Source organism: Mercenaria mercenaria, unplaced genomic scaffold (assembly GCF_021730395.1).
Source record: "Mercenaria mercenaria strain notata unplaced genomic scaffold, MADL_Memer_1 contig_4303, whole genome shotgun sequence".
NCBI lineage: Eukaryota > Metazoa > Mollusca > Bivalvia > Venerida > Veneridae > Mercenaria > Mercenaria mercenaria.
In genome coordinates, this window is record NW_026462523.1 from 27,238 (window position 1) to 54,584 (window position 27,347).

Below are 27,347 nucleotides of genomic sequence, written 5' to 3' on the forward strand. Positions count from 1 at the left end.
ATCATTTAAAAACTAGGTAAGGTATAGTTAAGACTCTTTGATGCTGCACTTTGTCTAAATGGCCTCTACGATTATGTGAAGTTTCAATCAAATGCCATCAATTGATACTTTTCAAGTTATACTACGGACAGAAGTGTGAAGCCTTATTTTGTATAATTAAGGGAGATAATTCAAACACTAGGTAAATTAGAGTTATGGTTCTTTGACACCGCACTTCCCGCCAATGACCTCTATCATTCTGTAAAATTTCAATGAAATGCCACTAAAACTTTTCAAGTAATGCTCTGGACAAGCCAGATTTTGTATAATAAAGGGAGATAATTCAAAAAGTAGGTTACTAAGGTAGGGTAGGGGTATGATTCTTTGACAATGCACTTTGTCTCAATGGCCTCTAAGTGAATGTTCAATCAAATGCCATTATTACTTTTCAAGTTATACTCCGGACAAAAGTGTGATGGATGGATGGACGGACGGACAAGGGGACAACTATATCGTCGCCCTTTGGGGAGCATAACAAGCAATACATGCAAGATTCACTAATTCAACTCACAGTTGCTTACATATTATAGTTGGTAGATATATGTCAGAAACAATTTCTAACTAAATGTTGCCTCTAGTCTGAGTGTTAATAAGCTTTACATGTGATTTGAGGATATTACCTAGTTACCCACATGACCCAGATTCAAATTTGATCTAGGAATCATGAAGATAAACATTTAGATCAACTTTCATGAAGATAGTGTTATAAATGTGGCCTCTAGAATATGTTAACAAACATTCTTTTGATTTGAGTGGGTGACCTAGGTTAAAAATCCCACATGACCAAGTTTCAAATTAACCTAGAAATCATACAGATAAACGTTCTGACCAAGTTTCATGAAGATAGGGTCATAAATGTGGCCTCGTGCTCAGGTGAGATCCATATAGTAGTAACAGAACATTCCTAGGTCACTTTACGCCCTTGAAATGATCTGTGACACTGAAATATACAAACAAGAGGGCCGTGAAGGCCCTGTATCGCTCACCTTACCTATTGGCCTAAAGATGATCAAGATTAACATTCTGACCAAGTTTCATTAAGATATAGTCATAAATGTGGCCTCTAAAGTGTTGAATAGATTTTCCTTTGATTTGACCCGGTGACCTAGTTTTTGACCCTACATGAACCAGATTCGAACTGGACCTGAAGATCACCAAGATTAACATTCTGACTAAGTTTCATGAGGATACAGTCATAATGTGGCCCATAGAGTGTTAACAAGCTTTTCCTTTGATTTGCCCTAGTGACCTAGTTTTTAACCCCACATGACCCAGATTTGAACTTGACCTATAGATAATCAAGATAAATATACAGACCAAGATTCAATAAGATATGGTCTTAAATGTGGCCTCTACAGTGTAAATTAGCTTTTCCTTTGATTTGACCTGGTGACCTAGTTTTAAATTTTACATAACCTAGATTCAAACTGAACCTTGAAAACATTAAGATTAACATTCTGACCAAGTTTGATGAAGATACAGTCATAAATGTGGCCTCTAGAGTGTTAGCAAGGTTTTCATTTCATTTGACCTAGTGACCTAGTTTTTAAGCCCACCTGACCCAGTTTTGAACCTAACCTATAAATCATCAAGATTAACATTCTGACTATGTTTCATGAAGATGCAGTCATAAATCTGGCCTCTACAGTGTTAACAAGCTTTTCATTTGATTTGACCTGGTGACCTAGTTTTTGAGCTCGGTTAACCCAATATAAAATTCTTCGAAGATTTTATAAAGGGTAACATTCTGACCAAGTTTCATTAACATTCGACCCAAATTGTGCCCTCTAGATTGTTAACAATCTTTTCTTTGATTTGACCTGGTGTCCTAGTTTTTCACCCCAGGTAACCCAATATCAAACTCAACCAAGGTTTTATTGAGAGTAATATTCTGACCAAGATTCATTAAGATAGTGCTGAAATTGTGACCTCTAGAGTGTTAACAAGCTTTTCCTTTGATTTGACCTGGTGGCGTAGTTTTTGACCCCAGATAACCCAATATCAAACTCGTCCAGGATTTTTATAGGGTAACATTTTAACCAATTTTCATTAAGATTGGGTCCAAATTGTGACATCTAGAGTGTTAACAGTCAAATTGTTGACGACGGACGACTGACGACGGATGACTGACGGACGACAGACACAGGGCGATCACAAAAGCTCGCAAGTAAGTGCAACACAATTCTCAATCAATTACATTAAGACTCCCACAGTCCAAGCATCTCTTTATATCTGTTGTTTCAATGAAGTTTCTATGAGACTCCTTTATTAGTGTACTATTTCTAGGCAAAAGGCTAATAGAAAGTATCTAGCACAGACATTTATAACAATAATACTAAAACCTTTCAAAAATTGAAAAAAAAAATGCAATTAATTTAATTTAATGAAACACTCTTACACATTATGTCAAACTTACAGAAAATACTAAAATAATCATATATTTGTAACACACGTGTGTGCATGTAATCACAAAATAATGCCAGCACCTCATGTTCAGATCATTAAAGAGGCTTATCACTGTTATCAGCCATATCCCTTTTATTGATTATCCCTTAATCCTGTTAGGAAAAGGAGGTAAAATTTGCTTCTGTTTAGTGTGGTAAAGAGTAAATATTTTTGTGTATGGTTGAAAACAAAACTCCTTTTATTATTCAGCAATTCTTGAGTAAGTTTTTCAGTATTAACGTGGAGAACAAATTTCAAAGTAATATTGTGAAATCATTTATTTTCATTGGCATTAAGTTTTGTAGTTTAGACAAAGAAAAAAAAAAAACAGAAAAAAAACAGAAAAGGGATTTTTCTTTGTTGTTAGGATCATTTGGTAGGATCATTTGGATTAAATTGTCTTTTTTAACTAAGAAAGCATTTTAGCAAATTACTCCCCTCCGAATATTAATGATTTTACAGGATGGTCTGGACCCACATTTAACAGCACATTTTCTATGACTAAATTTCACTAGTACAGAAATCCTCAAACAAATGACAACTTCAAGCCTGATATTCTTTTAAGAAAAGATCTAGTAACATAGAAAAAATATGACAGTCTTGAACAAATTCCTGAAAAATCACAACAGGAGGGAGACTGGATCTGCCCCAGCCATTGTTAACTTCTAGTGCTTTGTTTTAATACCCTACTATGAGTTTAAATGAATAAAGTTATAATTGCTATGCAATAAAAATTACCTTACTGGAAGGCACCTTAAATTTTCTCTACCTCAGTATATTATAATGAACTGATATCTGTCACTAATGTGTAAACAATATTGTAATATACATACAATATGTTATAACAAAACACTTGGATTAAAATTTGTATGTATAAAAACCTATAGTTGTTTTCATATAGCATTTTTTGGCCGATTATCCAAAAGGTATCATATAAGTTATATAGTAAAAAAAATTATATAACTATATAAGTCTGCACAAACTCTAATAATAATAATAATGATGGTAAAACCAGGTAGAGATAGGTCAAAATACACCTAAAAACTATAACTGCTTTTGAGAAAAGCGAATATCTCCTACAACTGCCTAATCATCTAAATAGCAAGTCAGTCTTTATATACTGTTTACTCACTACAATTCAAGGGCCAGAACTCCAAAATTCCTGAACCGATTTGGCTCATTATCGAACTTGGCCAAGGTCTTATGGTCAAACACATTTTGTTCAAGTTTGGTGAAGATCGGGTGAGAAATGTTTGACTAAACAAGATGAAAAGACTGATTTTTCGGTAATTCAAGGGCCGTAACTCCAAAATGCTTGGACCTATTTGGCTAATTATCGAACTTGGCCAACTTTAACATTACAATAAGCATATTCTAAGTCGAAAAGGGGTCATAATTCAGTCAAAATGCTTGATAGAGTTGCCTCCTCCTTTTTACAGACTGGGGTCACGATGGTGGTGGACGGATAGCTCAGTGGTTTGCACACTGGCCTTCTAATCCTGAGGTCGGGGGCTCCATCCCCAGCAGCTACTCGGAAACTTTCAGGAACGCTTTTCAGTGTTTTTCCACCCAACTAGAGGTGTACTGGTCAGGAACCCAGGCAATCCTTGCGTGTATCAGTGCTATAGGCACGTTAAAGAACCAGGCTGTCTATTCACAACGAGCTAGGCTAAGTTAGCCGGACAAGCCTTATCTGATTTCTGATCTCTCTGTCATGGGGGCTTTGTCTCACTCTGTCCCTCTGATCAGATCGCTTTGTGTCTGTACTATATAGTAGAGGATGAATTATGCGCCCTGTTTGGCTGCATTTGAACTATGTAAAGCGCCTTTGAAATTGATCATGAAAAGGGCGCTATATAAATCTGGTATAATAATAATAATAATGATGGTAAACAAGTATGCAAAATATGACAGCAACATCTCAATGGGTGGTACTTGGTATTTGGGTGGTACGCAAACTTTAACATTTATTTTAAGTCGAAAAGGTGCCATAGTTCAGTCAAAATGCTTGATAGAGTTGCCTCCTCCTTTTTACAGACTGGGGTCATGATGGTAAACAAGTATGCAAAATATGAAAGCAATATCTCAATGTACTTTGAAAATATTTGGGGTGGTACGCAAACTTTAACATTTATTCATTTATTCAAGGGCCGTAACTCCAAAATCCTTGGACCTATTTGGCTAGCTATCGAACATGGCCAACTTTAACATTACAATAAGCATATTCTAAGTCGAAAAGGGACCATAATTCAGTCAAAATGCTTGACAGAGTTGCCTTTTAAAGAGTTAAAGAGGTTGTACAATATGAAACAAGTGTATGAGAAAGTGTTTAAACACATCCTTACGATATCCTATGGGACTGAATATTTCCCAATATGGAACAATTACGCATCAAAAATCCCAATATTGGGGGTCTAGGGCTAAGCTACGTTCCCAAAACACAAAGAAAAACCCCGAGAGCAGACACAAAATGGCCCGGAAGGCTCAAACCTTTGACCTTGAGTTGTGACCTTGACCTTGAACCGACATGGCTGACTCATGTGTTCTGCACATCATTTTGATGAGGTCATCATTTGACCCTAGGTTCATGATTATCCTTAAAAATTGTAAGGGGTTTAGGAGATACAGGGCGAACACAAAATGAAAGGCTCCAACCTTTGACCTTGAGTTGTGACCTTGACCTTGAACCAACATGGATGACTCAAGGGCTCTGCACATCGTCTTGATGAGGTGATCATTTGACCCAAGTGTCATGAAAATCCTTCAAGGTGTTTAGGAGATACAGAATGAGATCAGACACAAAATGTTACGGAAGGATTGCTATAAACCCCCACCACTCGTGGCGGGGGATTAACAAAACAGGAAAAATGCACATGTATATTCTCCGTACTGCCATCTATCTATCCATGTACCAAATTCCATGAAAAAATGTCTTGCACTTTTAAAGTTATCAATTGATCCTACTTTGCTTAGATGGACTGGCAGTCAGACAGACAGCAAACCAGAAGTCTGGCCCCACAATTCCCAGCCCTGCTGAAAAATCATTTAAGTACTAACTAAAATGTGACTGTAGGACACAGGGTGTGCACCCCCCCCCCCCCCCCCCACCACCTGGTACATTTGTCACAAATAAGGAGAAATATTTCAAATGTTTGCAGTCTTAATTGGGTATAGCCTCAACAAACATTTTATGAAAAGGATTTATTATTCTAGGCCATATACTGGATAACAAAAAATCCACTATTTTGGCTATTTCAAGAGCCATCATTTTGTAATAAATGCTAAGATTCTCAGGAAGAATGCCAAGTGTGCAAGGACACATCATGATAAAGATCCAAGCAAGGTTTCATCAATTTACATCAAATACTTTTTTGAGCTAGACACATAATTAGGTGAAAATGTGCATAATTTTACTGTTTCAGGGGCCCTAACTTTACAAATATGGGGTGGAGCCAGCCAAAAAATAAGCGGTGATCAAGTTTATATCATGATAAAGACTTATGCAAGTTTTCAATCATGTATATTAAATACTTTTTTAACTAGGTGCATCACAAGGTGAAAATGTGCATTTTTGACTATTTCAGGGGCCATAACTCTGAAATTAGGGTGCGGACCAAAATGAAAAATAGGAGGTGCGCAAGTTCATATCATGATTAAGACTCATGCAAGGCTTCATGAATCTATATCAAACACTTTTTGAGCTAGGCGTGTCACAAGGTGAAAATGTGCATTTTTGACTATTTCAGGGGCCATAACTCTGAAAAAAGGGGCGGAGCCAGACGAAAATAGGAGGTGCGCAAGTTCATATCATGATAAAGACTTATGCTTGGTTTCATCAATTTATATCAAATACTTTTTGAGCTAGGCGCGTCACAAGGTGAAAATGTGCATTTTGGACTATTTCAGGGGCCATAACTCAGAAAATAGGAGCGGAGCCAGATGAAAAATAGAAGGTGCGCAAGTTCATATCAAGATAAAGACTCATGCAAGGTTTCATAAATTTATATCAATTACTTTTTGAGCTAGGCACGTCACAAGGTGAAAATGTGCATTTTTGACAATTTCAGGGGCCATAACTCAGAAAATTTGGGGCGAAGCCAGACATGAAATAAGAGGTGCGCAAGTTCATATCATGATTAAGACTCATGCAAGGCTTCATGACTCTATATCAAACACTTTTTGAGTTAGGCGCGTCACAAAGTGAAAATGTGCATTTCTGACTATTTCAGGGGCCATAACTCTAAAAATAGGGGGAGGAACCAGATGAAAGATAGGAGGTGCGCAAGTTTATATCATGATAAAGACTCATGCAAGGTTTCATCAATTCATAACAAATACTTTTCAAGCTAGGCGCGTCACAAGGTGAAAATGTGCATTTTGGACTATTTCAGGGGCCATAACTCAAAAAATAGGGGGAGGAGCCAGACGAAAAATAGAAGGTGCTCAAGTTCATATCATGATAAAGACTCATGCAAGGCTTCATCAATTTATATCAATTCTTTTTGAGCTAGGCGCGTCACAAGGTGAAAATGTGCATTTTGGATTATTTCAGGGGCCATAACTCAGAAAAAAGGGGCGGAGCTAGATGAAAAATAGAAGTTGCGCAAGTTCATATCATGATAAAGACTCATGCAAGGTTTCATAAATTTATATCAATTACTTTTTGAGCTAGGCACGTCACAAAGTGAAAATGTGCATTTTTGACAATTTCAGGGGCCATAACTCAGAAAATTTGGGGCGAAGCCAGACATGAAATAAGAGGTGTGCAAGTTCATATCATGATTAAGACTCATGCAAGGTTTCATGACTCTATATCAAACACTTTTTGAGTTAGGCGCGTCACAAGGTGAAAATGTGCATTTCTGACTATTTCAGGGGCCATAACTCTAAAAATAGGGGGAGGAGCCAGATGAAAGATAGGAGGTGCGCAAGTTCATATCGTGATAAAGACTCATGCAAGGTTTCATCAATTCATATCAAATACTTTTCAAGCTAGGCGCGTCATGAACTTCGGACGAACACGAAATGCCCCCCTTCATGCATTCAGTAATTGCACAACGAACAGAATTTATATGCTCACTGCAAAAAAAAGTTCTACTGTTCTGGTTCAATCTGACCTTGACCTTTAAGGTCACACTTCATATCAGTTTGTTTCGTGTCCGCTCTGTAACTCTTGAACTGCTGGCAGGATTTCAAAGAAACTGGCAGAAATGTCCACCACATTGTAACGATGTGCAGAGCGCATGTTTCGAATGACTCGCTTCAAGGGCAAGGTCACACTTAAGGGTCAAAGGTCATATATGACTGCTTTGTGTATATTGCTCTGCATTGCAGTGCTCTTGTTTTTATTTGGCAGATCTCTTTTTTGTACTTACATTTTTTTTTTTTAATTACTTCCCTTTTATGTTATTATACATTGTTTGTAAATAGCTTATTTTGAAACTTTTTTTATTATTGGCCGTAGGGAAAAACCGAGACCACTTTTCTGTGGTACAACATGGATGGTACCTCTAATTTTTAGGTGTATTTTTACATACCTGTACCTGATAAGGATTTTTTGTAGACTTTGAATATTTTTTTTTGTGGATTTAGATTTGTTTTTTGAAGTTTTCCTTTTGCTTTTCCAGTCCTTTGGGGCTACAACACTCAAGTTCTTAAAATTTTGCTCCCATCCTATGATGTAAGCCTTGGGCGTATATTGTCCCGCTTGGTGGCGCTCTTGTTCGAGTAACTCAAGGACCATAATTCCAATGAAAACTGAATTAGAGAGTGTACATTGTGCCTATTCCGAATCACACATTTTCAGTTCTGTTCTGCTGCATCTTGTTAAAGATCACAGAAAAAATGTCGATTAAATGTGTCCAAAATATTATTTATTTATTATTTTTACCCATGGCCAGATGTAAAGAAAAAGGCGATGGTATTATAATACCATGTGACTGTTTTATTCACACTAAGGACAAGACCGCCCACATGACTGTTTTAAAAAAGCATATTTCAATAATGCCAGAGAAGGATGTCATGCCTATCGTTTTAGTCATTTAATTGGCCTTAAATGCGATAATTTCTATTCCTGCCATAAAATAATTTCAGTTTCGATTCAAGATGGTAGTTTTATGTTGTTGTGGATAGTAATATGAAAGCCATTTCAGCTCATTTGTGGTGATTCGGAATAGGCGAATAGGACCCGAATTACGCACAGTACCAGTTAGACTAGCCACTAGACTGATAATAATATATTTCTACATTTTTCCATTTTTGATGAATTTTATTTCATAGAGACAGTCTAATTTTAGAGATTTTCACAGAGGAATGATGTTGAAATTATGATATTGGACATAGGATATAGACTGGCACAGTTAACTACATTTAATCATAACAAGAGCTGTCACTAATGGTGACAAATGCCCCCGCAGCACATTGACCTTTGACCTGGTGGAGTAAAGTGCCTTCATGCAAAAAGTTAATGTGGGCCCCTGTGGCCTTGACCTTTGACCTGGTGACCCAAAAGTCAGTAGGAGTGGTGTACTCAATAAGTACTAACAGCATGTAAAGTTTGCAGATCCTGGGCGCAGTGGTTCGTGAGTACAGTGATTGTTTTTGCCCTTTTGGGAAAAGATCCGGTACCAGATAAATTGGGGAAAATAGCCGGGTTTTTACTCAGGTTGGGAATTCTTATAGTTAATTAATAAAATCATTTAGAATGCTTCTTCCTTTAATTCCATGTAAATAGCATCAAACAAACTGTTTAAATTGTTAAATCATGGTAAATGCTGATGTAACTAAGTTTTCCTTCTGCAATCATCAAAATGCAAACTTAATTTGGTCATTTTGGGAATTTTTGGATGATAACTGGGAAAAAAGATTGCATTTTTCAGTTGGGAAAAGGTCCTTTTAGGGGTACTTTATAAAGAAGGAAACAAATCGCCGGAGTAAAGTGCCTTCATACAAAAAGGTAGCGTTGGCCCCTGTGACCTTGACCTTTGACCTGGTGACCCAAAAGTCAGTAGGGGGAGTGTACTTAATAAGTACTATCAGCAATTGAAGTTTGAAGATCCTGGTTGCAGTGGTTCGCGAGTAAAGTGCCTTCATACAAAAAGTTAACGTTGGCCCCTGTGACCTTGACCTTTGACCTGGTGACCCCAAAGACAGTAGGGGTGGTGTACTCATAAAGTACTATCAGCATGTGAAGTTTGAAAGTCCTGGGCGCAGTGGTTCGCGAGTACAGTGCCTTCATGCAAAAAGCTAACGTTGGCCCCTGTGACATTGACCTTTGACCTGGTGACCCCTAGTCAGTAGGGTTGTGTACTCAGTATAATGTAAGTACTATCAGCATGTGAAGTTTAAAATCCTGGGTGCAGTGGTTCGCAAGTAAAAGGCCTTTATGCAAAAAGTTAACGTTGGCCCCTGTGACCTTGACCTTTGACCTGGTGACCCCATTGCACATTGTTTGAATCAGCGCATGTGCAGGTTTACTAAAGGCTTTGCACATGCGCGGATTCAGTGATAGCGTTATTTTTAACCTTCAAAAATATGGCTGAAAACAACATCACCGTAACACACCTACGCACATCTTGGAGTTGGACGACAATTGGTTTAAACAGTATTTATTTAGTCAACTGCACATGTAACAATATACATGAATTTATACATGAATGGATTAGAAAGTGTGCAAAAACTTATATGAATTCTTCTCCATTAAGAAATATTTACACAAGTACAAAGATGCGTCAGCAACATGGTCATTTAACATATGCAGATTATGTACGAAAGAGAAACTTTTGATGGTGGGATTTGGAAAAGATGAAATACTACGACAATATATGCCTATTATTAGGTAGCAAAAAGTGAGTTTTTTCGGTAAGGAGGCATAACAAATTTTGAAAAAGAAATCAACAAGAGTGCACTGATAAAAAACAAACATGGACACAGTAAATTCAGCACACGGTTACAAGCGCTGGTCACTTGGTAGGTCGTCGATGACAACAAAGACTGATTAAAGTTACATATCAAAGCGCTTTGTTGATAACATGAATTTTTGTACTTTGACGAAGAGAAGGGTGTTTGCGTTAAGTGATAGGTGCTCGTTCCCGAACAAGAGGTTATTAAGCGTCCGCGGGCATGGGATATCTGAAAGAAACTGTTGGCGTAATTGTATATGGTTACTGCAAGTAAGTAAATAATGGCTAACTGTTTCGACCGATCCACAGGTGCACAACGGTGACTCTACAATCGGCCTTCTGTACAAGCCATGCTTTAAAGAACTGCACCCTAGTCGCAGGCCAGCGTGGAGGATTTGACCAAGACGAGTTGTAGTACAGTCGAGACTGTTTTAAGAGACCGACTTTGGGAAGCATCGGAAAAGGTCGCATATGACAGGGAGTCTCTTAAAACAGTCTCACTTAACAGGATGACGCTGGTTTCATATATTTTTCCAATTAAAGTACATGAATATCGGATACTAATATATTGGCCTCTTTTAAGGTAGGATTGGAAAATGATTAAATACTATTTCTTTAATTGCATATTGATAAAATATAAATTTCAAATAATTTGCATCATTCGTATGATGTTGATAAAACAAATTTAAGCTCATGATCTGGCAAGAAAATAAAGGGGAGCAGTAAAATATAAATGTTCCATTTGAACTATTTACACACTGAGTTTTATAATATTTATATTTTTGTGTACTAATTGTTCATTGACATTTATTCGATTATTGACTGCATCTTTAATCTGTGTTTACTTCGTCGTTTCCTGTTAAATACCGCCATATTTTTGTTTCACCAGGAATAAAGTTAATTTATGCACCGACTCCGAATTCTTCAGCGACTTTATACGCTGGTTTTCCCTAATCGAGCAATTCAAGTGCCTTAACACACTGTTCTAATGTCAAAACAGTTCTTTTTTATGTTTTTCATCAGCCATTTGTTGTAAACAAATAAGTTCTCGTCTCAAACAACTTCACGCGAGATAAAGAACAGTAACTCTATCGTGTAAAATCTTGCGAGGGAGCGTTTCAAAGTCGCTGAAAACGGTCTAAATATCGATTCGGGAGCCTGATTTCACAGTCGCTTGTCGCATAAGGCAGGGGGTTGCTTAATTCAGACTCTTTTAATAGTAAATTGCGTCCGGAGCATAAAATAGGGTCGCATATGACAGGGAGTCGCTAAATTCAGGGGGTCGTTAAGGCAGTCTCGACTGTATTTGGGTGTTCGCCGTGAGGTACGGTTGAGAGATGCCTTAAATGCTTCTATTGTCGAGCTTGTGTGGACGTCTTCAGATAATGAGTTCCATTTCTGGATAGTTCTTGGAAGAAATGAACTTGAGTATAGAGTTGTGCGAGAACGGAGAGGTGTTATGTCATTGGTATGCCTTAGGTTGTATTGGGGCTGTTGGTTTGGTGACAGGAGGTTACAGAGATAATCAGAACAAAGATTGTTTTTCATTTTGAAAAGGAGGATAAGTCTATGATTTTCCCGTCTAGATTCAAGAGTTTCCCAACCGAGGTCATGAATAAGTGTTTGAAGATTACATAATTTAGTTGCCCCGGCAACGATCCTGGCTGCTTTATTTTGAACGAACTCGACTTCCTTGCTTAGATCTTTCGAGCAGTTGTCCCAGACAACGTCAGCGTACTCTAGAAGAGGACGGATAAACAAGATATACATACGCTGTAGACATGATCAGTTCAGAAGGTATTTCATCGAACGAAGCATGCCAATTCTTGACCACGCTTTGTCTAGCGTCGCTGAAATGTGGGCGTTCCAACGTGCATCATGAGACAGAGTAATTCCTAGATGTTTGTGTGCTTGAACTTCGGGGATCAAGGTATTATTAAAAAGCAAGTCTGGATGATTGGCTTTTGCCGTCTTTCTTAAAAAGATCATGGATTCCGTTTTGTCAGGATTAAAGGACACAAGCCAGGATTTTGACTAAGAGAAGATAGTGTCGAGGTCTTTGTTTAGTTTTGTTGCAGCAGATTCCGGAGTGTCGACAACAATATAAAGACACATGTCATCAGCGAAAAGCTTAATTTTACAGCCGATTTCCTGAACAATGTCGTTAATATATACAAGAAAGGACCTAGTATAGAGCCTTGGGGAACGCCAGCTGAGACATGAGACCACGAAGAAGAGAAATTTCTATATTGAACCCGCTGATGCCTAGAGGAAAGATAAGAAAACCATTGCAGTAATGAACCTCTCACTCCAAGACAGGACAATTTGTAAAGAAGACCGCGGTGCGAAACACTGTCAAACACTTTAGATATGTCACAAAACACAGCACGGACTTCTTTACCTTCATCAAGAGCACTGTATATGCCATTGTAAAGATAAAATATTTGGTTGATTGTGGAGTCGCCTTTCACAAAGCCTGACTGGTTTGGTGTTAACAGGTTGTACATAATTAAGTGGTTGTAAATATATTTATGTACGCAGCGTTCCATCAGTTTTCCGATACAGCTGAGTAGTTTGATGGTAAAGAGGGGTCGGACATCTTAAAGATTGGAGTAACGTTAGCAAGTTTCAACTGTGACCGAAAGTTTGAAGAACGAAGGTGTGTATTAAAGAAGGTTGCCAGAGGCTGCACCAAAGCAGGAAATAATGTGATGATTAGCCTTAGTAAATATGATGTCAATCAGCGATCTGCCAAGTTTGGTTGAGGAATATTGCATATTGATGTTGAAGTCTCCTGTTAAGATAACGTTTTCACAGTTTGCAGAGAACGCCTGGTCTACACTCTGTTCCGACAGCTACCAGAAATCGTTATTTGCATCTGGAGTGGAGGGCGATATATGCCACCAACAAGGTGCTTCTTACAATTTATTGTTAATTCTATCCAAATGCCTTCAAGACAAATTAATAATAGAAAGGTTAGAGCGAACATTGGCAAGAAGACCGTCGCGGACATAAAATACAAACAACGCCACCAGCCTTACTACATCTGTCGCATCGATAAGGGAGATTAAAATTCAAGATTCTGAGGTATTCACTTGGAATGTCTGGAGAGAGCCATATTTCAGTAAACACAAGAATATCGTATGGCTGGGCTTCGATTTTTAACAGGTCTAGCTTGGGGCGTAAACTCTGAATATTCAAGTGCATTACGGAAAGACCACATTCTGTGAGTTTCTGGTAGATAGATGATTCAGAAGATAAGGTGTCAGAGATGCTGGACGAAGACGAAGTGCCTGGGTTAGGATGAATGTCCCCATAAACAAGTATTAACAATAAACACAGGTTGGTTCCTGTGACCGGAGAGTTGAATATAGGTGCAATGTATGGTACAAACTTTCAAGCGTTCTTATGCCCCCGAAGGGAGGAATATTTGTTTTCAACTGTCCGTCCGTTCGTTCGTTCGTTAGTTAGTTCGTTCGTTCGTCACAACGTTAACTTTTTGCATGAAGGCTTTTTACTCGCGAACCAATGCACCCAGGACCTTCAGTCTTCACTTGCTGACAGTACTTACTGAGTACACAACTCCTACCGACTTTGGAGTCCCCAGATCAAAGGTCAAGGTCACAGGGCCAATGTTATCTTTTTGAATGAAGGCCTTTTACTTGCGAACCACTGCATCCAGGACATTCAAACTTCACATGCTGATAGTACTTATTGAGTACACCATTCTTACTGACCTTGGGGTCTCCAGGTCAAAGGTCAAGGTCACAGGGGTCAACGTTAACTTTCTGCATGAAGGCACTTTTCTCGCGAACCACTGCACCCAGGACCTTCAATCTTCACAGGCTGATAGTATTTATGAAGTACACTACCGCTATTGACTTTGGGGTCACCAGATCAAAGGTCAAGGTCACAGCGGCCAAAGTTAACTTTTTGCATGAAGGCCTTTTACTTGTGAACCACTGCACCCAGGACCTTCAAACTTCACATGCTGATAGTACTTATTGAGTGCACAACCGCTACTGACTTTGGTGTTACCAGGTCAAAGGTCAAATTCACAAGAGCCAATGATATCTATTTGCATGAAGGTTTTTACTTGCGAACCACTTCACCCAGGACCTTCAACCTTCACATGCTGATAGTACTTATTGAGTACACCATCCCTACTGACTTTGGGGTCACCAGGTCAAAGGTCAAGGTCCCAGGGGCCAACGTTAACTTTTTGCATGAAGGCCTTTTACTTGTGAACCACTGCACCCAGGACCTTCAAACTTCACATGCTGATAGTACTTATTGAGTATACCACCGCTACTGACTTTGGTGTTACCAGGTCAAAGGTCAAGTTCACAAGAGCCAATGTTATCTATTTGCATGAAGGCTTTTTACTTGCGAACCACTTCACCCAGGACCTTCAACCTTCACATGCTGATAGTACTTATTGAGTACACCATCCCTTCTGACTTAGGGGTCACCAGGTCAAAGGTCAATGTCCCAGGGGCCAACGTTATATTTTTGCATGAAGGCACTTTACTCGCGGACCACTGCATCCAGGACCTTTAAACTTCACATGCTGATAGTACTGATTGAGTACACCACTCCTACTGACGTTGGGGCCACCAGGTCAAAGGTCAAGGTCACAGGGGCCAATTTTATATTTTTACATGAAGGCACTTTACTCGCGGACCACTGCATCCAGGACCTTTAAACTTCACATGCTGATAGTACTGATTGAGTACACCACCCCTACTGACGTTGGGGCCACCAGGTCAAAGGTCAAGGTCACAGGGGCCAACGTTATCTTTTTGCCTGAAGGCACTTTACTCGCGAACCACTTTAACCAGGACCTTCAAACTTTAACGATAACTATTTGCATGAAGGCCTTTTACTTGTGAACCACTGCACCCAGGACCTTCAGACTTCACATGGTGATAGTACTTTATGAGTACACCAACCCTACTGACATTAGGGTCGCCAGGTCAAAGGTCAAGGTGCTGCGGGGTCATTTGTCACCATTAGTGACAGTTCTTGTTCTAATATATGATAGTATTGAGTACATGTGAGGGAAGCGAATCTTTATTTAAAATTAAATTCTATTGAGTATTCTCCCTTTGATTTACTATCAACTATGACTAAATACAGCTTAATCATACAAATTATGTTCAACTGTACACGGGCATAAAACTGCGGTAGCATAATTTCCATATATTCAAAACAATAATTATCAGACTTTAATAAGGTCCATGTAATGGAAGCAAATTATTATTTAAAATAAGATTTTTTTATATTTTTTTTTAATATTCTCCCTTGGTTTGACAATAAGTCCACACAACCTTAATATCGCGACGCTCTATATACTACATATAGTATAATACTATAAAACAATGGCAAGTACAGAACATTGTCCGTTTACTAGGCAGGGTTATGAAAACAAATTATTAACATTTAAAAAAAGATATTGGTAGCTTTGTAACAGTTCGGTCTACAGAGAATACCCCCTGTTGTTTGGTACCAGCTATCTATTCAAAACTACGTAAACAAATAACTATGCTGCAATTGTTACAATGTCAGGTGAAAACAAGTTTAATAAATTAATCCTAGCAGAAAATTACAATTTTCAAATGTTTTACAACAATTTATACCAATAAGACTACATATAGCGGAAGAAAATCTTTATTTGAAATTAGTTTATTATTGCGAATTCTCCTCTAATTTAGCATAAGGCAAGAATACCGTTATTTACAATGTCAATGTACGGTACATTAATCTTAAATAGATAACAGTTATCGTACATTTTTCTATCATAATTTGGTATAAACATTACGATACAATTGCATAACACCGTTAAGTACTAGTTCATGCATTAGATACATACATTCTTATAATATAGAGCAAAATCTTGAACATACACCTTAAAAAGAAGAATAAGGTATTATAAATTCCATTTTAGGAGACATACAAATAAATTATCTTAGCTAACGAATCATTTTTTTTAATGACACTTCTACTGTAGGTAAAGGAATTTACACGTTATATATCACGAGTGTTCAACTGTAACCTCAATGAGGTTAATCGCCTAACCAATAGTGTACTGTTCAACGAAAGTAACGGGTTTATATGTGCCCGTATTTTAAACTCGTCCATTTGCCTCCTTGTTTCGATGCGATAAGTTTTGTTATCGTTAGTTTTGACAATAACAACACCACCTGTTGTCGAGAAACCGTTGATGGCCTTGCAGGGGACAAGGCGGCGACACTCGTAAAATGTTCACTTCTGATGTTGGTAAGGTCCTCGTTGAGGAAAGTACCATGGAAGCCAGCCTCACGGAGGTTAGGTTTGCGTTTGAACATGTTTGCACGGGATCTATATGTAGCAAATTTAATAATTATGTCTCGTGGCTTCGGGCTGTTTCCAGTTGTGCCCTCCTGCCGACTGACTACAGGTCTGCCTATACGATGGGAGCGATCGATGTTCTCAATTTTGGTGGTCAAACTTTGCATAACAACCTCGACAACGTCGGTGACCATTGTTTTCATCTGATCCTGAAATTGTTTGACCAGCAGTTTACCAATTGTAGCAATAGCCTCTTCTCTGAAGGTTACATGAATGGCAGGAACATTGGGGACATCCATCTTGGATGTTTCAGATGACAGTCTGCTCTGACTTTTTGTGGATCATTTGGATCGAACAGCGATGAGAGTTCACGTTTGCTCTTGTCTGTTGCAGCCGGTGTAGATGACGATTCGCTCATGGTGCGCTTTCTGTGTAGCTTAGTATACTACGGGTAGATTTTAGCGTAGGTGGTAGGTCAATTAAACTTATTAACCAATGTTTATATATATAGTCAGTTGTGCATGACACAGGTACACAGGTAGAAGCGTTTACGAAATATACTTCAAAAGATTTTATAAGATGATTGTACTTCCTCCAAACTTACATCACGGTTGATACTGTATATCCGATCTCACATAATCAAGTTTTTAGAAAAAACAAATCCCTCAGTCACACACACTCACAAAAACAGTCCAGGGAATAAACACTAACGTCCCGCCATGAAAACTAACCGGAAACTATCGGACAATTGGGACTCCCTTTATTGGAGACTTCTTTACGTTGGACGTAATATAAGGACTTTCAAGGTGTTTTAACAATTTGACAAAACAAGACGTCTCCAGTCTTTCCAAATGTCCTCTGTTGTTGCTGTGTTATCAAGCGCTTGTCTTCAATGTCATACCTAGGCACACCCCCCTCACCCCCCCCCCCCCCCCCCCCCAACACACACACACATACACATACTTGTAAACGCTACCAAGTTATAGACCTTTTTTATAACTGTAGCTACAGTTATATTTCTATCAACACTTATATTTATCTTCTTTTATCTTCAATTGTTAAGCAATAAGAGTTTTCACATTCAGAACGGGGAATTTTGTGTTTAAACCAAATGATGTGAATGTGCAACAAACCGGGTGTTTGTGTATAGGCGAAATGCAAAATTGTGTGTTCCAAGAAAACGGGAATAAGTGTAAAGACTTAAATTATTAATGAGGTACATAACTAAACAGGTGCGTGTGTATAGTGGAAACGAGGAACAGTTGTATAGAAAATACATAAGTGGACACTTTGACCCTCATTTTAACCCTTACCCTGAACTAAAACTGACAACTGCTGACCCAGTAGCTTGGTACTGTGAGAACCTTTGGTTAAACCAAATGAAAACCTCTGGTTTAACCAATTTAAAAAACCCACAGATTTTAACAAAAAAATATATTTCATTAAAAACCCGGAAGAATAATTTAAAGTCCATACTGAAAAACATTTATAATAGTTCTGATTGATTAAAAGAATTTATAATTGTTTTTTCAATTTCCCTTTGATTATGAATATTTAGTTTTTTGTAAAGTAAATTATACAACGGTACTTTGTCTTGTAACATTTCAATGAAAAATAAACAATAGTAACCGCATAATACACTTGTATATTATTGTATTTTATATCCGGGATGTAATTAATTACTTCTTTTGGTGGAGGAAGTCCAAATGGGTCAAAGTACAAAGTACTATGAAGAAAACCCTTGGTTTGATCAAAGTATATTTTATTTACATACCATACCCAGTGTGTTCCAGATCCGACAGAGTCATCTAAATTGATTATTCCACATTCGACCTTTGATTCTTTTGTTTTTGGTAAATTATTTCTACTAAACACACCCCTAAAGTTTTTAATTTTCAAGTTAGAAATTGGTTTGTTTATAAATTTTACAGGAATTCGTCTGTAAAGTCTCCGTTGAGAATCAATCTGTATACCCTGACCTTGTCCCTTACCACTTAACAAAAATGTAATCAAAGGTATTCCGAGACTAGCAGCCAGCATACCTAGGAACCCGCCGTCTTGTTTTTGTTTTTGTGTTAATTTAATTACTTCAGATCCCACTAGTTGTTTTCTTTGATTAGTTGTAAGATATGGTGATATCATATTTCTTTTGTCATTAGCTACCGAAATAATACCATTTCCAAGTATTTTACTAACACCAGTACTGGCAAGTCCTGACAAAGCTCCGAAGCCTAACGGTCCTAATATTTTTGGAGCTATATTTGCAGCTATTGGAAGTACTGTTCGACCTAACAGACCAGCGAAAGCTCCCAAAAATCCACCATTTTGACCTTGACTGGACATTTGGTTTTTGTTTTCTTTTGAAATTGTAATTTCTAATCATTTCTTATTTCTAATAGACTTTTCAATTTGATTAATTTGTGTTTTTCTTAAAAGCAAAGGAAAGTTTCCACGTAATTGTTCATGTTTTAATCTAAAAGTTTATGGGATCTTGTTGTTATAGGCTTGTGCTACATTTTTCTTTTGTCCATCTGTTAAATCTACTTGATATTCAATATAATTTGATGTCATTATATATTTTATATATATTTTATTTAAACAATAACAAGTTCATTTCTAACAGTATATATTTCAACTGTTTCTTCATACAATACAATTGCGTAAACACGATATCTTGAAGTGGGAAGTTTATTTAAATGTAAGTTTAATGTAATATGCTTAGGATCTTCTGCAATTTCTTCCTTTTTTAATTCTAAGTTAAAATGAACAAATCCAAACAACCTTTGAAAATTTAATCTATTTAAGAGACTCCAGTGGTTTTATTAATTTGTTTATAAGAATAATTTCGAACATCATCGTAAATTCTTGATATACTTGTATATTCCTTTTCTGGATAAAAACACCCCCACCATTACCAACTTCAAGACGGCAAGATTCCCACGTACAATTATTATTTGCTGCATTAACTTTAAATGTATCTAATAAATGTGGGTTATGTTCTTGTGAATTACTTTTATCAGGTCGTTGTAAATAAACAAACACATGTTTGGGTTTTGTTACACCAGCTGTTATTCTAAAAGGCATATTAATCTGTTGTGTATCTGTTGACTGTGTTATCATTTCTCTTAGGTATTTCCACCTTGCATTTGTATATCTTTCAGAAATTAAATTAAGTCCATAATCATTAAAAATTAAACGTGGAACCCACAAAATTAATTTAGTTACAATTACTCTACCTGCATCAGCAGCATTAGCTCTGTAAATTAATTCATCATCATCTGTTAATTGTAATGTTATTTGTATTTGACTTGGTGGTAGCATCTTTTGTTCCAAACCCTGAAAATATGAATAATTATTTAACGGAATTTTAGCATTTACCTCATTACCACTCTGAGTTAATACCTTTCTAAATTTGAAACCTGGATTATATCCAGCTTGGTTATTCATACTTTCAGCAACATCAGTAGTATCTAAATAAATAAATTCATTTCTTCCAGTTGATTCTGCATAATCCTTAGATAGTTCAACTAATGTTTTTACATTTATTTCCTTGTATAAATTATTACAATCATAGATAATTTTTCCTTTTTGTTTAACTATTAGCTGATCAGTTATTGAAGCTGCATTATTAATTAAAGCAATTTGATCTCCATCAGCATAATTATTGCCATTAGCAAGTTTATCAACTTTAAAACTTACTTCAAAATAACCATTAAACCAATCAAAATATGAACTTCTATCATTAATTGTAAAATGATATCCACTTTTTTGTTGTTTAACATTTCCCAAGACGGATATTAAAGCTGTATCTAATTGAATAGGAGTTAATTCGTATCTTTCACAATATTGTTTTGTTCTAAACATGTATGTTATATATTATTTTATTTTTTATATATTAATCTGTTAATACGTTTGCGCGTTCCAGATCCTGACAATAATCTATTTAATCTTATATTTATATCCTCCTCCTCATTATTTGAATTTGTTTTTTTTTGTAATTCCTTAGCAATTAAATTACCAGCAGCGGGTGTTACAGGTTCTTTGAAACTTTTATTTTTTTCTGTAATTTTATTAGCAGCTAAATTCCCGACTTCCGTTCCAATCTTTTTTGTTCCTGTCTCAAGTGCAGTTTTTCCTGCAGTTTCCAGAGCTTTTTTTCCAGCACTACCAATTGAAGATGCAACAGAAGATGAATACAAATGTGTTAAAGTGTCAAAGATACCTGAACCTTGTATAATTTCTTCTCCGGTTTGAGCATCAACATAAATAAATATTCTTTTATTTTTGTCATAAACTTTTTGGTACATTATATAAAACTAAATTTTATAATTTCATAATTTATATTTCTTTTAAAATTAGTGTAAAACTTGTTTCAACTCCATTAAAATTGATTAATCTACCAAACACATCTGTAATATATATTCTAATTGAATTCATAACATTTTTATAAATTTCAGAATATCCAACTCTTTGTGGTTCTTTTGTAAATGAATAAGCTTTTGTGAAATCTGCAGTACTGCATAGATAATATCACTAAAATTTCCATCAACAAGTGAACTATCAATAAGATCACAACGATTGTAAATTGTATTCACAGAGTTAGTTATATTTGGTGTTGTAGTTCCCCATTCAGTATTTCTCAAAGTTTTTGTTCTCAAATCCAAACAATGTATGAAAATTTGACATTCTTAAATCCAATATAAAATTATCATGAATTGAAATTAATATCTTAAAACTACTTAAATCAAATTCCAAACTTATTGGAGCAATGTCTGATTTATCAAATTCAAAATCACCATTACTTATTAGTGTTTCCCTAATATAATTATTGATGTCCGTATAACTGTAAGAACCATTTGTAAATATAATATCTTTCCATTCTTTACCATTATTATAACGGATTCTTTTATTGTCATATTCATCATTAATATTATGCCAAGAGTAAGTCATAGTGTTAATACTATCCAAACCAACAACAAAAGTTTTATTTTTATCTAAAATTAAAGAACGACTGAATCTGACTTTAAAATCGCTTGGAGTATTTTATTATCGTTTTTAACTGCTTCAGAACTTAACACTATTTTTTTGTTCCATTTATATTCAAGAAAAATATTTTTATATAACATTTCATGTTCTTTTGGTAACAATTCATTCATTTTAATAGTTTATCAATTATGCTAATACCTTCATTTTTGAGTTCTTCATTATTATTTCCAGCATCAATTGAACCACAAATAAGTTCTAAGTCATTAACCAGTTCTTCTGGATTACATGGACAAACGTCATAACCTTGGCCCCTAATTACATTTTTAAATTCCATAGATCTTTTATTGATACGTAATCCTGGTTTTTCTGTTATTTTTTAAAATATTTTTCTAGAAAGTGTTGAATGTTTTTTACTATTGTTATATCTTTTATTAATTAGATCAGTCAAATCATTATCAACCGTAACGTTAATAACTTCTTTTCCAGTGTTTTTATTTTTAGCAACCAATTTGTTTTGACTATAAAATTTATTAAGATCAATAATTAAATTACCATATTGTCCATTTGGTGAAACTTTATATGGATTAAAATGTTTTGTTCCTTGTCCATATGTAGAAAACATATTACGAATATTATTTAACCGGCTTTTGTACTTTATCAGTTCACCTTGATCATGTTTTAATTCTTTTTCTTTCTTTTTGTTTATTTGGATTGTTTGATCTTGATTTGCTAGCGATTAGACCATTTAAACTTTTAATATTCTTAGTAACATCGCCTATTGTATCTTGAAGTTCCTTTTTATCTATTTTATCAGGATCAGATTTGTCTGCAGTAAAAAAAGGTTAAACATTTCAGACGGTTTGTAATATTCATATTCTTTTAAAACATCATTATCCAAACCAGCATCTATATTTACTGTAGGTATTTTCTTTTCTTTTGGTCTTACACCCATTTCTTCTTATGATTCTTCACTTGTTTCATCCTCATATTCTTCCGTTTTTTTGTGGTGGTATTCTTCCAATAACTCTGCTAATTTTTGTTGTAGTTCTACTTCTTGTATTTTATCAACAAACCTTTTTGGAAGTAACGCTAATTGCTCCTTGATTCCAGGTAATGCTTTTAACTGACTCAATTCTTCTTTTTGACTTTCTATTCCTTCCGTAATCGGTTTATAAATTTCACTATACATTTCCCGACCGATAGCTTTTCTGATTTTTTCTCTCATTATTTCATCTCTAAGAGCTCTTACCTTTTGCCCGACTAAGATTTTCCTTATTTTTATTTCATTAGGTTTTGATTGTATTTATATAATAATGTAAGATAATGTAGGATAATGTAAGATATTGTAAGATAATGTAATATTATTATATAATGGACATTTCAAATTATGATACAAAAAGTGATAAATCTAATAACTTTAAGCAATTTTATTCTTTTATGCCAGATTCATGTTTTAGAATGTTAATATGTGGATCTTCCGGATCAGGGAAAACAAATACACTAATGCATATTCTTCGAAAACCTCTTATATATTATGATAAATTATACCTGTATGCTAAAAACCTAGAACAATCTTAATATCAGGATTTAATAGATCACTTAAATGAAATTGAAAAAATTATTAAATTAGATCCAAATGAAATACTTGAATGTTCTAATAATGAAATAACTGATGTTAATGATCTTGAATCAGGTAAACAAAAATTAGTAACATTTGATGATTTTATATGTGAAGAAAAAAAAGGTTCCAAATGAAATAACAAAATACTTTATTCAAGGACGTCACAAAAACTGTTCTGTTATTTATTTAAGCCAGTCTTACTATAAAACACCAAAAGATATTCGAATTAACTGTTCACACTATATCATGTTTGAAAGTCCTGGTAAAAAGGAAAATGGTATAATTTGTAATGAACAAAATATAGATCGTGATTCTTTGGCTAATGCAACAAAACAAAAATATGATTTCTTATATGTTGACAAACCAAGGAAGTTTTTAAGTAAAAACTTTACTGGTATAATATAATGGGAGTTTTTAATAATATAGAACAAATAAGTGAACCTGAAAGTATAAGTAAAGTTAAATTTGATATTGATTTAAGTGATTATGTATATAAAAAACAATTCAAAAAGCTTAAAAAGGACATGGACTCGTATCTTCATAAAAATAAGGAACTTGATAACACAATGAACAGACCATTAGATATGGGAGGTAATGAAATAATCAACCTAGGAAATCCAGATAAACACGCTGATGCAGTCCCAGGACGGTTTTTATATAAAAAAAATTCAAAGTATAATAGTAGACTATAATCTTGAAGATATCAAAAGTATAAAACAGACACTAGAAACACAAGTAAATTTTTTTAAAGAACTAACAAAATACTTAAAAAAAACAATCAAGCATTATTAGTTCAATTACAAGGTAAACTTGAAGAAGAAATGAAACCTATGGTTGATTCTATTAAAGAACTTGAAGAGAAATCTGATTTGACAGATGACAACATAAAAAAAGTATTTAGAACCAATTTTGAAAACTTATACAATCAAGTTCAGGAAATAAATAATACTATGATTAAACACAAAGAACTAAAAGACAAGATTATTGAAGCTGAGAGAAAGTTACAAAATATGTATCAGTTAGAAGTTAGAACAGAAATAAATAAACTAAATAATGACCTTACAAAACAGAATGAACATTTGTTCAACACATTTTCAAATAAACTTGCAGAATATAAGTCTGAACTTGAAAAGGCAGCTTCACAAAGAGGTGATGACCATGATACAACATTAGATAACCTTGATTCTAAAATAGAAAAAAATTAAGAAACAGCTTCGGAACTTGATTAGTAATGTTGACGTACGTTTCAATTTAAAGTACGAGGAATTAATTAAACTTACATGTTTTTTACAAAAAGATATTAACGAATTTAATGATAAAATTGAAAATAATAAAAATGAACTGGACTTTGTAGTTGAAAAATCAGTTAAACAAGGAGAGTTAATTACCTCTAATACTGAAGCAATAACCACTAGTGCTGAAGCAATTTCCACTAATGCAGAAGAAATTACAAAAGTAAAAAATACTGCTGACAATTTATCTGCTTCTGAAGTTGCTACAACAAAACGACTTGATGATTTGGCTGAAGTAATTCTTGAACATGAAAATAGATATAAGGCTTTGGAAGAGGAACTAGAAACAGTAAGACGCGAAGTGTTTCTTTTTCAATATTACAATAGCAGACAACTACATGTAAAACAACATTTTGCTGCAAAAGGATATGATATTGAAGATAAACAGTTACAACTAAAAGTATTAGAAACGGAAATTTGTTTTGCATTATTTGGAATACGAGTTAATAAGATTACAGATTATAAAAGTTTTATTAAAACAGATCAGAAACATGTCATCTTTCATGGAGTGGAAAAGAATGTATTTCTTGTCGAACAAGACGGGGATTACATAATTAAAGTAAATATTATCATAGAATTCGAAGGCACTTATTCTGTACCCAAATTTAATTTCATTTTTGACTGGCGGGGTGATCAAACAAATGAAAAAGAGTATATATCACCTGAGATTAAAACATACACTTGTTTTCAAGAAAAAAATTAAAATTAATTTAAGCAAAGGAATGTATTTTAATTTATTTCATGAAGATATTCTTCAATTAATTATATTGTCAATTCCAAATGGTCAATTTACTGTAGAACCAGGAAGTTAGGTAAGATTTTACCTAATCAATTGATTAATTTCCATTTATTTCCATTTTATATAATGGGAATATTCAATAATATAAATGAAAAAGTAAGTAAAATAAAAAGACAAACAGTAAGAAAACCTCTATTGCTTTTAACATCTGAAACAGAAGATGTTGCTGGATTATTCAAATGGAATGTTGTAAATGCTAGTCCTGGTTTAATTGAAAATGGTAATAATATAACAATCAAACAAAATTGCATCTTAATTATTCTTATAGATGCAATTAAATTAGATAAAGGAGAAGCTAAATTGGAATTAAAAGGCAAAGAAAATAAAATTATTCAAAGTTATAATGTAAAAAATAACAGAAAAAATGAATCTTTTTCTATTAATTATGCTGTTCAATTTAAAATGAATGATGTTTTTTTTATATATTTGGTTTAAACGTTAACAATATTCAATTAACAATTTATGGTTCTATATAACCATAGGCTAATGTATTAATACCATTATCAAGAATATATCTTTTATCGTCATAACATGATAAAGATGTTTTATTTATAACATAACTGGAAAGATTGTGTTTATCAGAACGAATAACTTTAAAGGTATTGTTTATTTCGGTTGAATTAAACAAAGTATCTTTGTAATTTTCATAAACTATTGCTTTCTTAACAACATGTTTTTTATTTCCTTTACATTTTTTAATGTTAACTTCATTTTGTAATAAATATGAATACATTTTACTTCTTAATCCAACAAATTCAACAAAGGGAATGCCGGCAGCTTCATCTTTGAATGTTTCAATTACTTTTTTATTATTATCGAAAAAAAATTTTGAATTACTATCATAATCATTATTATCAAATAAATCTTTGTCCTTATAAAAATCCTCATATGCATCTTCAGTGTTTATTTCATAACATAATGAATCAGTGTCAGTAAATAGAAGCTTTGCTGAATCCTTATACTTTTCCTTAATGTAATTATAATGAAATTCATACATTAAATATTTTTATAAATCTAGAATGCACATTCCAACATAACAAGGTCTGTTTAATAACAAACTTTCTTCTATTCTATGAATACCAAACAAATTCTTATCAAACATAGTTGAACTAACAGATGAAGGTTTTGCTATATACTTCAATAAAATATTTTCATTACGTGTTAATTTAATATTGATTCTTTTGCGTAAATTCTCCATTGTTTTACCGAATATTGAGTTGTTCATGAATTTAAAAAAGTTTTTCTCAAAAGAATTCTTTGCTTTAGATCTTTTTTGAGTATTAAAATCAATATACATTTTTAACCAAGAACCTTCATCAAAAGTTAATATTCTGTGTATTTTTGTTATTTTTAATCCTAACTGTGCATAAAGATCAAGATTTTTAAAATGAACAACATCATTTTGTTTTGTTTTTTTTCATTAAAGTTGGAACTATTTTTTTACATTACTTTTTCCTATTTCAAATTTTGTTTTAATATTTTTACTATAATTCGAAAGCCATTGATCTGGTATTTTAATTTTTACAGGAGCTAAAGGATAGTCATTGTGAAGTTCATGTAATTCTTTTGGATATTCAAGATCACATTCAGTTATAAAGTTAGTTTTACCTTTTGCAATTAATTTCTTATATTGTTTTAAAGTGACCCATTTAAAATTTCCAGTGGGTACATGGCCCAACCGTAAAGATTATTGGCGTCGATGTACATAATGTATTTAGATTTAAATTCAGGATCATAATCTTTCATATACTTATTGTTTGCTTTGCTGTAACGATTACCTATATAACTTATTTCTCCTCTCAGTCCCTTTTCAATGAAAAGATACATATCAATATCAGTTACTGAATCCAAATTTATTCCAGTCATTGTTAACATTGCATCCCAAGCTAACACAGGACTACTAAATTAATGGCAAGGGTCAAATTTATAATATT

General features: G+C 34.5%; 1 protein-coding gene across 1 annotated transcript in view; it reads right to left on the bottom strand.

The window, feature by feature from the left end:
* LOC128553771 (uncharacterized) overlaps positions 1 to 17,014 on the bottom strand; it is a 36,742-nt gene extending 19,728 nt beyond the window's left edge. The window contains exon 1 of the mRNA XM_053534948.1: positions 16,531 to 17,014. Within this exon, the coding sequence (XP_053390923.1) occupies positions 16,531 to 17,014 (484 nt within the window). The remainder of the gene's footprint in view (positions 1 to 16,530) is intronic.
* Positions 17,015 to 27,347: the final 10,333 nt, after the last annotated feature.